At 37.3% G+C, this 16063-nt stretch overlaps 1 protein-coding gene across 1 annotated transcript in view; it reads left to right on the top strand.

The window, feature by feature from the left end:
- The window catches only part of MMP16 (matrix metallopeptidase 16 (membrane-inserted)), a 183412-nt gene that overhangs the window by 87337 nt on the left and 80012 nt on the right, over positions 1-16063 (top strand). The window contains exon 2 of the mRNA XM_010006416.1: positions 8185-8333. Coding sequence (XP_010004718.1) covers positions 8185-8333 — 149 coding nt within the window. The remainder of the gene's footprint in view (positions 1-8184; positions 8334-16063) is intronic.

The following is a 16063-nucleotide window of genomic DNA, read 5'->3' as shown; positions in this document are numbered from 1 at the left end:
TCTGGGCCCTTTGCTTTAAGAATGACATTGAGGTTCTAAAGTGTGTTCAGAGGAGAGCTACCAAGCAGGCAAAGAGTCTAGAAAACAAATCATAGGAGAGGCAGCTGAGGGAACTGGGAATGTTTATTTTAGATAAGAGGAGGCTGAGGGGAGACCTCATTGCCCTGTACAGCTACCTGAAAGGAGAATGTAGGGAGGTGGGTGTTGGCCTCTTCTTCCAAATAAATAATGACAGGACTGGAGGAAATGGCCTAAAGTTGCAGCAAGGGACGTTCAGATTGGATATAAGGAAGAATTTCTATACTGAAACTGTGGTCAGGCACTGCAGCAGACTGCCTAGGGAGGCTTTTGAGTGACCATCATTGGAGGTATTCAAGAGACATGTGGCACTTAAGGGAATATTTTAGTGGTCAAGGTTGTAGGTTGGTGTTTTGGGTTTTTTTGGGGGGAGGGTTTGGGGGGGGTTTTGCATTTTCTGGTGGAGTGTGTGTGCTTTTTTTTAGGGTGGTTTTTTGTGTTGATGGTTGGACTTGGTGATCTCAGAGGTCCTTTTCGCAAGTGCAGGGGAGCCATGGGATCAGGGCCAGCCAGCATGGGTTTATGAAAGGGAGGTCTTGCTTGACCAACCTGAGCTCTTTCTATGACCATGTGACCCACATTTTGGATGAGGGGAAGGCTGTGGATGTAGTTTACCTGGACTTTGGTGAGACCTTTAACACCATCTTCCACAGCATTCTCCTGGACAAGCTGGCAAATCATGGCATAGACAAGTGTACTCTTTACTGGGTAAAAACCTGGCTGGATGGCCAGGCCCAGAGAGTTGTGGTAAATGGAGTCAAATCTAGTCAGCAGTCGGTCAGCAGTGGTGTCCCTCAGGGCTCAGTTTTAAGGCCAGTCTTGTTCAATATCTTTATCAATGATCTGGATGAGGGGATTGAATGTACCCTCAGTAAGTTTGCAGACGATCTGTTTGAGGGTAGGAAGGGTCTACAGAGGGACCTGGACAGGCTGGATCGGTGGGCCAAGGCCAATTGTATGAGGTTCAATAAGGAGAAGTGTTGGGTCCTGCATTTTGGTGTCAACAACCCCAGACAATGCTACAGGCTTGAGAAAGAGGGGCTGGAGATCTGCCCAGCAGGAAAGGACCTGGGGGTGCTGGTTGACAGACAGCTTAACATGAGCCTGTGGTGTTCCCAGGCACCCAAGAAGGCCAACAGCATCCTGGACTGCATGAGGAATAGCATGGCCAGCAGGAGTAGGGAAGTGATCAGGCCCCTGTACTCAGCACTGGTGAGGCCACACCTCAATACTGTGTGCAATTCTGGGCCCTTTGCTTTAAGAATGACATTGAGGTTCTAAAGTGTGTTCAGAGGAGAGCTACCAAGCAGGCAAAGAGTCTAGAAAACAAATCATAGGAGAGGCAGCTGAGGGAACTGGGAATGTTTATTTTAGATAAGAGGAGGCTGAGGGGAGACCTCATTGCCCTGTACAGCTACCTGAAAGGAGAATGTAGGGAGGTGGGTGTTGGCCTCTTCTTCCAAATAAATAATGACAGGACTGGAGGAAATGGCCTAAAGTTGCAGCAAGGGACGTTCAGATTGGATATAAGGAAGAATTTCTATACTGAAACTGTGGTCAGGCACTGCAGCAGACTGCCTAGGGAGGCTTTTGAGTGACCATCATTGGAGGTATTCAAGAGACATGTGGCACTTAAGGGAATATTTTAGTGGTCAAGGTTGTAGGTTGGTGTTTTGGGTTTTTTTGGGGGGAGGGCTTGGGGGGGGTTTTGCATTTTCTGGTGGAGTGTGTGTGCTTTTTTTTAGGGTGGTTTTTTGTGTTGATGGTTGGACTTGGTGATCTCAGAGGTCCTTTTCAATCATGATGATTCAGTGATTCTGACTGTGTCAATACCAAATCTAAGTTATTTTTGGTGGGTTGTTACAGTAATTCACAATAAAAGAAATTTATCACTTTCTAGTTTAAGTCATTGGAAAATAATGGAGCATTTTAATTATTTTTTTTTTTTTTTTTTCCGCCATTTTACATGTTCATATGACAAGCAAGTCTTGGTTTGAAGATGATTCCTCCTATTTAAGATCTTTTCCACCAAATTACACAATTCCCAAGAAGTGGACTTTTTTTTGTGAGCTTCAAGGCATTCTAGAATAATGTATTCTGAACATGCAGGCTCTCTTCTAGCTGTTAAGGATTACTTGTCTCAAACTACAACCATAGGTAGCAAGCTGATCATAACCATTAAACTATTATATTATCTGTGGTAATTCTTATTATCATTCTGTAGACATTTCTGTTAGACTAGGTTAGATCCTGCTCTATATAAACACTTCTGTCTGTCAGAGTAGTCAGTAGTAGCTGAGTAGCTACAATAGTTAAGTCTATAATTAAAGCACACCATTAGCTATGATTAATTGGCCTAAAAGGAGAAACAGCCTGGTCACATGGATACTAACTAGTTCTGGGGTTAGCTTATTTATCCATACTATAGCAAAAACCTTTAATGTGTTTTCAAAATTACATCAGCCTTGAACTGGAATTCCAGCGCTGATCAGTATAAGTTAGATTTTGAAATGTATGCTTTTTGAAAATATAACGCTCCAGAATTAGTCAGACATTTTAAATAATTTCACTCATAGTGTCTTTGGTGGAAGTACATTAAAAAAACAGAAGTCAAAATATTTTGAAACTATTAAATCTCACTCAGGTTTACCCAGTAAAAATAAGAATTTTGTTTGCATCATGAAATCTAAAAAAGGAACAGGAATGCATGAATAACAATGATATGAAGCTGCACCACTGAAGGTGTTCAGGAAGTTGTTTTGATTCGTGCTTTATTAGACTGTTTGATTCACTAAGCTTTCTGGTTCATAGAACATAATTGTTCTGTAGCTTATGCTATGTACTGTCATTCAGGAACAGTAACGATTCATTGATAAAGTCTCTTCTACCTTAGAGATCAGTAAGCTCTCTGTAACAGATTATCTTCATAATGTTCTTGCTTACTCTTTAATGATAATATATGGCTTTTCTTTGTTCTTAGCAACAGTTTGTTGTTCCCATACTGTTTTTAAAAGTACTCTTTCTTTGCAAACTTGCAAAGATCTAAATGATTGAACTCCATTGGAGTTATTTAATTAACTTTAAGTTAGCCCATGCTTTAGAGGAGACAAATATAGAGCCATGTGACAAAGTGCCATTTATTCCATAGGCATATAATCTAGCATAGCATAGTAATAATAATAGCATAATAGCATAGCATTAGTAGCAGCTAAAACAAAAAATGTAAAGATCTTTTCATCACGGCAGAAAAAAACAAATCCTAGGCATCTAGTCTATGACATCTAAAATCTGGAAGGTGGTACAGCTCATGTGCTGAGCACTTGCATGTTCTTTGGACTCCTGCAGAAGTGGCACGTACCCAACAAATTACTAACATCTCCACAGGTTTAATAGCCAATGGGTTCTGTTATTCTTTTTCCTTACAACTATGAAAAGACAAGATGGAATTTCTGGTGAAAAAGTGTGTGTAAAGCATGGATTTATCATTTAAAAATGTATAGATAAATGGGACATAAGCCTTGAGGTTCAGTTAGTGATAAAAAATGTTTTTAGTCTAATTTTATGTGTTTCATTTTGTTTTGTTTTTCCCAAAGCGAAATTATTGAGTGTCCATGATCTTCCTAATTACTGATAACATTCTTCAGCTAAACTCCAGTGTATGTTAATAAGTTAACAATGGGAACTAACATACAAATCTAGTGCAAGCAAATGCTTAGTAAAATAGATTTTAGGTCTAGTTTCCTGGAGGTTAATGTGGACGATGAAATAAGATTAAATATAAGGGTTTTTTCCAGTTTATTTTAAAAAGATTAGAAAGACTGACTCACATAAGAGAGTTCAAATACATAAAAGGCTGCTGCAGAGGGGAAAGGAATAATTGGTTCACCTCACCCATAGCAGGGAAAATGGAAAGTTACAGGCTTAAATTATAATAAGGGACATTCAACATTGGGGCAAACTTCACAGCAGTAGGATAGTGAAGCACTGTAATAGAGTGGGAAGTGCTGGACCAAATTGTCTTCCAGCTGTGTTTTTCTGTGATTACCATGACAGGTTGCTATGGCTGTCATTTTTCAGAAGGACAAGAAAGTCCTATCCAAACCCGTAATTTGAAGTAGCAGTTATTTTGTTTTCCTAAACTGTTTAAAGGAATGGAACATATTACTGATTTTTTTAAGTCTGTGTGAAGGGTCTCTGTTGATATCCCAGCCATTACATGTTAGATGAATCTACTTCACTATTTCCTTTTTCCAAGACAGGTGAGTTCCTCAGGGTGACAGGTGTTTCACTGACACTGCAGTGTTGTTGCTGAAGTGCATTAAAGCAGAGAGACATTCATTTTCAGTAGGAGGGGAGACGGAAATTCTTGAAGTCATAATTTCTTTAATAGAAAGTTGCCTCTGAAATACAACACTGTGCAAAACTTGTTTTCCTTTGTTCTCCTACTGTGACTGCCTAATTCTATTTATTTTCCTCTTTGTTTTCTTTACCCACATATATAATTTGGACTTCATTTTGAAGTTAAGCTTCTCCTCCATAGTTCTTCATGACCCATTTGTACTATGCACAATAGAATCTGAGGGGTATATTTGAAGTGTCTGGCAGACTGAGCCAACATCCTTCAAAATTTGCTAATAGAAAACTGCAAACTCTAAGGAATGCAACAGGAACCAGATTTCTCTCCTATTGTGTTTCATGATCCTTTCTCACAAGGACAGAACACTAGTAGCATTTAATACTACTAAATGCTGCTAGCTCTCAGGCATTCATCAGTTATTAGTCTTGAAGGTCAATTTGTCTGAATTTTCAAAGAAAGAAACTTGCTTTCAGAGTGTCATCTGACTTCCTGGTATATCAACTGTGTCTTCTAGTTGCTATTTTGAAGGATGAAGGAAGACCCAGGTGGTCTACTTCTTTTGTTCAATAATAGGGAGTCACTATAAGACATCCTTTATTTAACTTGTATTTATGTCTTATCAGAAGGGGGAAAGGCTACACTGCCTTCTCCTGCTGTTTCTGAGCCATCTCTCTTTTCCTTTTCCTGTGTCTGCAGTGGCACTCTGATGGATTCAACTTTGTCCTCTCTACTCCTCTTGCACAGTACTCCCCAAGCTATGTTTTTCTGTCTCTCTATAGCTTTTCTAATTCAGATGGCTGAAGGTTTAGCTTCTGGTAAACTTAGTTAGTTATAACTCTATTCCTTTGTCTACTTCAGTTATGCCACAGTGGGGATGGATTTGAGCGATAGGTGGCCTCGCAAGCCTACCAAGCAGTTTTATGCGCCCTTAGGTCCTGGAAGAGAACTACATGCAAAGCCCTGCTCTGCATCTGCATACCAAAATTCTGTTGAAAAGGTGACAAGAAGGTGTCATCGTTTTAGACAACAGTGACATGCTGCTCAGAATTATTTTTCTTCCCTGACCTTTTGTTTTAATATCACTGTCTTTGACATTGTTTCCTTTGCCTTTTATGCAATGACTTGAGAGCATGAATCTCAAAATAACCCTGTTTTTAAATATAATTACTGTAAGGGAAATCAACCCACTCTGTGTCAAACTGATCTCTTACTTCCATGGTCTTGATTCCACATATTGCAAAGCTTTTGCCAACCTTCCATCTCCAGCTGGTCTTTAAGAGCTATCTTTCAATAACTGAACGAAAAACAGACTTCCTATGCAAACTAATTATTTGTGAGATGACCCAAATCTAGCACAAACTTGTGTTCACAACTTCACAGGTTGAACCGGAAAAGTGCAAGGAGTCAGGAGTATGTGATGCTGGGTGTAGGTACCAATCGCAGCAATTTATACTGGAAATAAAAGCATCCTCCTATCTATTAAACATAATTTTGCTCTTCTTCTGAATGGCTCCTGTATATAGAGACAGTGTGAAGGTGAAATATGTTAGGTCGAGTCTTAATACTGTCTCTACTGTATCACTCTGTTGTGTGGTGCTCACAGACATTGTTGAGATTGTGTCCGATCTGTGCTGTAGAAAAGTAAACATGTTTTCTATAGAAATACTTGAGCTCATAATCTGAAGATTTCCCCTGTATGTAGTTCTTATATGATCTTCTACTTACACTGAACCAATGTTCACCTATAATATATGTTCAGTGTCAGTCAGGTGAACCATAGCAGTGATTTGATGCATCCTGGGGTTCTTCACTGTGTCGTAAAATGGGAGGGCACCTGGTTTGAGCCAGGATGAAGCCAATTTTCCTTTTACTGATTTTTATTTATTTATTTATTTATTTTTCCTTCAGTAAGCTTTCTTTTAACTAATAGCAGGGTGTTCCAGCTAAGACTGATAACGGTGGAATGTTTTCCTAACTGCTGCATCTTCAAGGTCACACCTTTACTTTGCTAGCTCAGACACTATGGGGAGATCTATGATGCCCCCGTAGGAGGCTGAATTAGACAGACAGCAAAATTGGCCAGAGATACTATATTCCATGTATCTATGTAAGCTCAGAGGAAGGTCAGAGATCACAGAAGACAACTTCTTTCCTGCTTCTTCTTCCCTTCTCTTCTGTCCATGGCTGGCATCTGGGGAGGACTCCGTCCATCCATCACCATCGACCCCTGGGCTCGAGCTCTCCTGGCCCTCAGCACTCTGTGCTTTCTCCGGCAGCAGTCTGGAATTTTTGGGAAGTGTTCACAGCTCAGGAGATGCTGTGGGAATTGCTGGGGGTGCGGGAAGGCAAGAGGCTTTTGCAGATATCTGAACACATTTGTATATAATTGTATATATGTTCTTATATCATTAGTGTTTAATTAAAGCTGTGCAGTTTAGTTTCTAATCCAGCCAAGTCTCTCTCTTTTTCTCACTCTCCTTCCCTACCTGGGTGGTCAAGAGCATTGTTGTCGAACCTGAGTCAAACAGTGACAACCATCAACTTGGTTAACCTGCTACTGAACTGACTTGAGTGGACTCTGCAAGCTAAACTTAAAGCTGAAAATTGCAGTTACATAGTTTGGTGTTAGACTGTGTATAAACAGATAAAAAAACCAGAAGTGTTGTATGAGGGAGACATAGCCCATAATGCACTATACGAGTAGAGTGGGTGGATAGCATTCATCATTGTAATGATTCAGAAGCTATGAACTGGGTTGTAATACATTTGAAAGAAGTGGCTGAGCCTTTTTTTTTTTTTTTTAAGGGATGGGTTCTTTTTTTTTTTTTTTTTTTAAAGAACAGTCAATCAAATTTGTGGGGTCACAAGTACTTTGTTACTGGGAGGGTGAAGATGCAGCAATACAATTTCACTGTGTCTACTTGTTTATGAATTATTGTCTCAAGAAGACAGCATGTTTCAGAGTTTTTCCAGGTGTTCTTAAGATACTGGGTTTAAGCCATAAAGCTTTCAGTAATTTGGACCATACTTTCTCCCTCTCACTTCAACACAAATAAGAGCATAAACAGTTGGCATTACATCCATCTCAATTGAAACCACTTACCAGGGAGTTTCCTCTAAATGGACGGAGAGTCTGCTGCTTCACTACCTCCTAGCCACCTGCTTTGCCTATGAATAAATGATTTTGGTATTCTTCCTGGAAAGCAGAATAACTCCCCACTCTTACTTTCATATTCTTTGAGAGACAATAACAATATAGTCTAACTATGTGAGAGCTATTGTGGATTTACTATTGTAGGTGGTGAATATTATTATGTACCCTGTGGACAGACAGTTATACGTGATATATATTGTAGATTGTCTGTTTTGTCTGCTTTAAAATTTTCTTTAAGTGCCTAGAGGTAGGGTTAAGTGCTTAAGTTGTAACTTCAGATAACTAAATAAATTAATAAATAATTGAAGCAGGAAGTTTCAGGTAATAAAGACAGCTGGCTCCTGAATAGAAAACACTGTAAGTCTTGAAACAGCAGAGCCAATAATAAAGGAGATGAAGTAAAAGCCCCAAAGAATTTCTTCACTGAAAAAAACCCCAACAACACACAAAAAAAAAAAAAAATACAACCCCAAATTAACGGGATTTATGCTTGGTGAATTAGAACCTTCATTATATGTGGTACAAAACTAATTACTAGGGAGCACTTTATTTACCTGTAATTTCTACTTAATAGCCACTGAACTTGTCATTGCAGGTATGGTTACAAAAGTATGGCTACCTTCCACCAACTGACCCCCGAATGTCGGTGTTGCGCTCTGCAGAAACCATGCAATCAGCTATAGCTGCCATGCAGCAGTTCTATGGCATTAATATGACAGGAAAAGTGGACAGGAACACAATTGAGTAAGTAACCAGTACTGAACTGCTCTTGACTTCTCTGTTTCAACCAGGGGTTATCCAAATTGTGTTGCACCTTCAGATGGGGAGTTAAAATGTTTCTTTCTCTCCTTGACTTTTTTGTTTGTTTGTTTTCTGTATTTCATGCTAGCAGGTAGCCATCTGCCTTGCTGTCTGCCTTTGGGCAGGAAAATGTTTCAGGGCTAACAAAAGAAAGGGCCAAAAGGTTATCAATGTGGAAGTGGAGAAACCTATACAGAATTGGCAAGAATTCATGAAATGTTTCACAGTGGAAAGAGTCTTAAGTGTAAATTTCCTTATACCTAGTGCAAAAAATTTTACCATGCTCCACTGGCCCATTCATTTCATGGTTTCCAGTAAGGAAAGACCAGGTGTGGTCATTTTAACGTGCAGTAAAATTGAATTAGGTTTGCATGCCCTTTGCAAATCTGAAGTTGTTTAAGGCAAGCAGCATCTGATTTATTGACAGACTGAACACAGGTAATCTTTGTGAAACAGAGCAATGAAAAGACACTTCTGAACAACTCTATACTATGCCAAATTTTAGAAATGTGCCAGAAAAAAAATAATTAAAAAAAAAATTTTAATATGCAATCAAGATAATGAATCTGGGACTAAGATTTTAAATGCTTGTTGGACTCATTCCCATTAAAATGCAATGAAAGTTATTTTGTGATTTTAGAAAAAGTTACTTTGCTTAAAAAGCAAACAATAAGAAAAGAGTAGTGTCACTACATATCCAACATTTAATTTATTGAAATATGTTTCTACTACATCTCTAAAATGCTTTTATGGGAGAAAAACAATCGTCCTTCATTTCCCATTTCCCAGCACAAACCTGATGTGCCATCTTTCATTATTCTTTTCTTGGTGAAGTAGCTGACATGAATGATTTTTCTGTCATTCAGAATTTAGGGAAGAGACCACCTAAAATGCTGGCAGGATTGGAAAAATAATTTTATTCTACTGGCACATGCATTATTACATTGAAAAGCAATAAAGCTAAGCAGATTTTAGGGCTGCCCTAAGGGCAGGTGAGTTGATCACACATCCCTCAGTTTAGGAATTTAAAGGACCTTAGAACATGCAGTGCAATAGTAGTAAACTCCTTGTGAGAGAGCCATGCTCAAAAGTATGTTTACGATCCAGTCTGCACAGTGGAGAGACTAGGCTTTTTATACAGCATCAGTGATTGATCCTTGAGGGGAGAATGCTGCTGTACCAGTCACTAGCAGCCTTTTAAAGACACGAGTGGCAGATTTGTAAGAAGCAGTGTATTTCACTAAAAGGAAAATAATCTGTTCACAGTTAGAAACACAGAGGACAGTAAGTGGTAACCTGAAGAAAAGCAGAGATGACCTCTGAGTTTAGGTATCAACTAGCAAGCTGAAAAAATCCCAAAAAAAGCAAAATTGCAAAGGGAAGTGGTTTGTGTTTGCTAACTTGATCTTGTTGGCCAGCATGTCAGCAAGGCTGCCATCACTTATTCTGCTATGAAAGCCAAAATGGAATCCATTTATGCAGTCCAAAACAGTAGTTTTATAATCTGGTGGAGACTGAGCTTCCCAAATGTTTTTTCTGCAAGATATTCTACACAAAAAGATATATTACAGTATGACAATTCTCAAGTACATATAACACATTCTGGATGAACTTTATGTTTACTTACACACTTGGAGTTGCATTAATTGAATCAATGTGGGAACAGAACTGATTCTTAAAGACCTGACACATTTCCATTGGTGTTGAGAAAAAAAAGCCTCATTAAACTAAACTGTGGAGTCAAGTTAACATCAATTAACCACTGGATATTCTTGGGAGATGAGACCATATAAAAATATAAATATTTTTATTGATAGTTTATGACAGATTTTGTAAATATTTAAAATAATTTTCTCTTCATCTACACAAGTATAGGTACTACCTTGTGGCCAGAAATATGCAACAGTTTACCATTTGTTTCTTTGTGATTAATATGTTAAAATCACATACAATGGTGGGATTACAAAACAAAGAGAACAACAGGAACATTGTAAAAATAATATATTTCTATCTTATGCATGGGGGTTTACCTGCTTCTCTAGCATGTCTTGAGATGATGATGTGCCTGTTCATCTTTAGAGGACAAACAACTAAAACAATTTATAGTAGTAACTTGATAGGAACAAACCTTGGGGATATTAACAGAGGAATAAAGTCCTATAGCATCATCATCTGAAGTCTCCTGAGGGCATTTTGTCACTCTGCAAAAAAAGATAATTCCTCAGAGAGTATATTGATATGTGTAAATATGAAGTGCTCATCTTCCCCCTACTACTCCCCATTCACATGTTTTTGCTATGTGTTTTAATCTATTTCCTAAGTGGCTTGAAAAGCATGACCCACACTTATTACTGGGGCAAGGGTAAGTGAATGGTAGGAAGAGATGTTACTAAAATAGTGTCAAAGTATGAGGAATATTCATTTCTGTATTACCAAATACAATAAACTGTTGACATCCTGGTCTTTCACATCCCTAAAACAAACCTACTTGTAGAAAGAGACTGGTTGTTGCCTTTTCCTAAAACTGCTATACATGTTTATTTCCAAAATGTGTTTTGCAGTTTGAAAGGGTACATCACAAACTTTTTGTGGACAGACTGAATGGTTGTGTACAGGATGCTGACAAAATCTGTGCAATAGTACCAAAGCAGTCATTTTATTTTAATGTTATACTTTATAAATAAACAGCAAATGTGCTTCTTTTAGTGCTCAGTTGAGCTTCTAACAGTTTACTTAAAAGTCCACAATAAAGATGTAATATTTATGTGTGATCTCTGTTATTTATATATTAATTCTCAGTAAAAAGAGGGAACTGTACATTTGGAGTTGTTGAAATCGACTCAGTGATCTAATTTATTAGTAAATGTTTTTGTACAATGCTATACAGAAGGTCTTGTTCTTTCAGGAAACATTCTTCTTAAAGAAGTGTCAGCAAAGTCCTGTAATTGTGGAGTACAGTGGGGAAGGGTAAGGATGTTTGGAAAACATACCTATCTCTCCCCACAAGAAGTTTCATTTTTGGCATTTTCCTTTAATGTCTATAGGTTTTCCAGACAGTAAGGCAAGTTGCACTGAATCAAGCAGGACTGTTCTATTTTCCTTTTTTCCTATAACTCTGAAAAAAACCCAAAACTAAACCCAAACCCAACATTATACAGTCTAGCAGCAATTTTTATTAGGGATAAATTAGGTGCGGTGTTTAACCATGGGCAGGGTGTTTTAATGTTTGATTCTGCATTAGATGCTTAAGAAAGCTTAAGAACTTGAGGAGATAGAGATTTTTCTTCTTAGCCTCCAGAGAACAAGATGCTGTTAGGCAGCTGGCTTGAGTTATGAGAAGTTCAGTTTCAGCTCTCTCCACTGAAGAGCATTAAAATTTTGCTGCAAATTTATATTTTAGTCTTTTCAGAATTTCTGTGAGTCTAAACTGTCTTAATTCTCTTGACTTATATAGCTCCTTGCGATTCAAACTAATGAAGCTAAGAGAGGAATTTGATGTGACATAGCTTACAGATAGAGTGCATTAGTCACAATTAAGCCTCTTATTGAGTACTGATAAAACATTAATTTAGAGAGGCTGCTGCATAAAGGTTTTCCAGAAGTTCAGAAACAAAAAGATGAAAAGAGAGGAAAGGTCATTACCAGTATGTACATTGTAAAATTAAAACCAATTAATAATAAAAAATAATAATTGAACTCCAACAGCAATCAGGAATATGGAAGGCCTTGATCATATGTTAAAAGCAGCTGTATTTGGAAGCAAATAGAAATTATTGTCAATTTGTCATTTCCCTATCAGATGGAAGATTATGTTATAAGCTAAGTATCCCTAAATGTCATGAGCATTAATGATTACTGACAGAAATCTTCCTCCCTGTCAGTGAGATAGTTGTTACTTTTTAAAAAAATATTAACACTAAAAAAACAAAGAAAACCCACAAAACAAAGAAAACAAAGCAAAAACAAAAAAAGGAAAAAGACGTGTAGGTGCCACAAGTTTTTTATATTTTGCTTCATTTTTGTGAAACAATGGAATCCAATAATGAAGAAGTAATAATCTGTTTAAAATTCTGGCTGCCAAACGTGTCTGAAATAAGGTATAGGTGATAGACTTGGCAATAGTCCAACTCTTCAGCTGCAAATTACATATTTCCTTAAGTTTTACATGAAGATTATTTCCTGAAAGCTGGTGAACCACTTGTTCAAAGGCTTCTATTTGATTTACACTGGGATTTATATTGTGTGTTTACCACAGTCCCAGTTCTTATGTAAGAACAGGGCCAGACAGTGATGAAAGCATGAAACATCCCTTACCCATGCAAACTAATAAGGATATAAGCATAATGTTCCTGATAGGTACATAACACTTCAAAATCAATGCAAGAATAAATTACGACTGCTTGAATGTCGTAACGTTATTTTCGGCTATGTTTTTTTTTTTGTTCAAAATGGATTGTCAGTACTTCTAGCAATATAATACAATGTTGAATTTTACATCCATGCTACCTGTTGTTCTTGACTTTTTGCATTAAATCTGAAGTGTAAAATGTTTTATGTTACCATTATTTTCTGTAAGAATACTGAACCTTTGACATAACTCAAGGGATTATTTCAATAACAATTTTGAAGATTATTTTTTATATTCACAACTTGGAATGTTTACACTTATCTGCCCCTGGCTTGCCAGTGAGTAAACCCTGTTATTAAAATAGGTTTCCATTAGTTAAGCTGACTAATTTAAACTTTTTTTGTGTGTGTGTTAAAGTCATTGCCCTCGTACTAATGCAACTATAAATTATATGTATTTTATACAAGACCCTGACATGTTTGTGCTGTGTTTCTTACAAACTATAATAGATACTAGTATTTGCTTTACTATTTGTTATGTTTTCTTTTCTTTTGATGTAGAAATACCACCTTAAGGTGAGAAAAATTGTCATTTTTATATTTATATCTTTACTGAACTTGTGTGTACAATTTCAATAGCATAATTTAAATAAACTGTCACTAAATTGCATAGCAACTGCTTGCTGATCTCATATGTACTGCAAAAAAGTGTTACTGACAACGTGTCTAAAAATGTTATGATTTTAATCTAATTTACTGAAAGCATTAATATGATATTATTTTACTTCAAGGAATAGAATGGCCTTTTAGTTTGTAACTGAGATCTGATTCTTTCCTTCATTTGTTTTTATTAGAGGAAATTGAACTTTTCAATAATATTTCATCCCAGAAATCATTACCCTTTACTTTGTTGAATCGACACTTCTTTTTTTAGAAACAGAGGAACCTGAAGTAAAGTTTCAGGGTGTTTCAGGAAATACTTGTGGGATAAAGTTTTACAGATTTTGCAATATTGTCTTTGTGGACACTAGGGAAATAAGATAGTCTTCCTTGCAAAGACACATTACAGGAAACTGGTTTATGTGCCATGCATGCTTTGTAGTTGTTCTGACCAGAAATTAGAGCAAATAATTCTGTGTTTCTTCTTTGAAATAGGTAACTATGAATTCAGTGTCTTCACTTCAGGCAGTCAAACTAATAAGTTTTGACTTCCCCACTTGTACTACTTGGTGGATGTGTCATCCATCAAAGTTTTTGCAGGCACTGACCTTCTGTAGCATGTATCTGTACAAGTGGGGTTCAGTGTCACCTTGGTACTATCACTAAAACTGTGTATTTTCCTACAGGCTGGTGAGCTTATCTCCTACTTAAATATTTAAACAAAAGTTTGCTATATATCCATAGCTACAACATATATGAAGGGTTATAAGTCTGGCTGTACTTTTACAGTTGTTCACATGTTTAAGAAAATTAGTGTGACTGATTTTGACTGGATTAGCCCATTTAGAAAAATTAATTCAGTATGCAATGTGCTTTGTCTGGTATTAGCAGGTTTAAAACTTAAAGTGTACATCTCATTCCTTGAATACAGAACTGAAAAAATGAATTATTTCATTAGATTGTGTATTTTATTTTTTTTTATACACACACATACATACTACTCCTTTATATTGCAAATACTCTTCTGGACAAAATGAGACAGTTATCTTCATTTTGCATATGTTGAATTAAGAATAATTACACAAAAAGTTGAAAGACGATTGGCTGGTTGGGGGTTTTTTTGTGTTTTTATTAACTATGCATGTTTTACAAGGAGTCTGCTATTTGAGATGTCATTTCTAGTGACTTTCCTGTCATCCAGTCATGTATACAGCTTCTGTGTGTATATTTATTTATGAAACAATCCTTATATGTCAGAAATTCATTCGTGCAACCCTGAATATAGAGTATGGCTTCTCTTGTGGTAGATACAATTGGAAAACTATAGCTTTTACATCAGTAATTATTTGGCATGATATAAATAAATTCAAATGAACTGGAAAAGTAACAGATTTTTTTCTTTTACTTATGCAGTTAATATCTTTAACCTTACTGTCTTCCTGATGGTACATTGTTCTGCTGCTATTCAGCTCATATAAGAAAACAACTTCAGATGAGTTTTGTTCACTTTTACTCAAACTAAACAACCCCTTATATTACAAGAGAGAAATATTTCATTGATAGTGCTGTTGAACTTATGCTTTTGATTTAGACATCATCCTAATTTTGACGTATTTGGAATGCTGGCCAATATAAAGTTTTTTAAATACTGGAAAACATTGAAAAATTGAAGGCCATTGTGCAAATCTAGCACGTATGCTTCTGCAGTGGTTGTTTTTGTTGGTGGTGATTTAGACCTTCTCAGTTTCATTTTGTGATGAGGCCTTCTATAGTCAACTGGAAGTAGCCAGTAGATTGCATGCCTTGGTGCTCATGGGTGACTTTAATCACCCTGATATTTGTTGGAAAGCCCACATTGCCAGGCATATTCAGTCCAGTAGGGTCTTGCAGTCCATCAGGGATAACTTCCTGATGCGGGTAGTGGGAGAACCAAGGAGGAAAGGTGCACTGCTCGACTTTGTATTAAGAAATAAAAAAGGTCCTGTGAATGTTAAGGTTGGGAACAGCCTTGGTGACAGTGATCATGACATGGTTTTAGTTTAGTGTTTTACAAGGAAGAAGCAGGGCAGTAAGGAGGATTACAACCCTGGACTTCTAGAGGGCTGACTTTGTTCTGTTCAAAGATCTTCTTGCAAGAATCCCATGGGCTATGACTGGATGGTAGTGTGGTCCAACAAAGTTGGTTAAATTTCAAGTGTCACTTCCTCCAAGCTCAAGATAGGTGCATTCCTTTGAGTAAAAAATTGTATAGGAGGAGGAGGAAGGAGACCTTCATGGATGAGTAAGGAGCTCCTGAAGAAAGTCTTGTGGAAGAATGAAATTTACAGTTTGTGGAAAAAGGGACTTGTCACTTCAGAGAACTATAGGAACATAGGAACGTTGTTAAGGTGTGAAGGCAGGCAACAAGGAAGGCCAAAGCCCCTTAGAACTAAACCTAGCTAAGGAAGTAAAAGAGAACCAGAAGGGCTTCTTCAAAAACATCAGTGGTAAAAGGAAGAAGAGGGAAAATGTGGGCCTACTGCTGAGTGAGGTGGGAGCTCTGGTGACAAGAGGATACAAAGAAGGTAGAGTTGCTGAATACCTTCTTTGCTTCAGTCTTTACTCCTAGAACCAGACCTTGTGAATCCCAGACTCTGTATGTAAGAGAAAAGGCCTGGAGGAAGGGT

This window comes from Chaetura pelagica, unplaced genomic scaffold (genome assembly GCF_000747805.2).
Source record: "Chaetura pelagica isolate M959 unplaced genomic scaffold, ChaPel_1.0 scaffold76, whole genome shotgun sequence".
In the NCBI taxonomy this organism is placed as follows: Eukaryota; Metazoa; Chordata; class Aves; order Apodiformes; family Apodidae; genus Chaetura; species Chaetura pelagica.
Note: the sequence above shows the minus strand (reverse complement) of the source record. Positions and strands in the feature narration are given on the sequence as shown.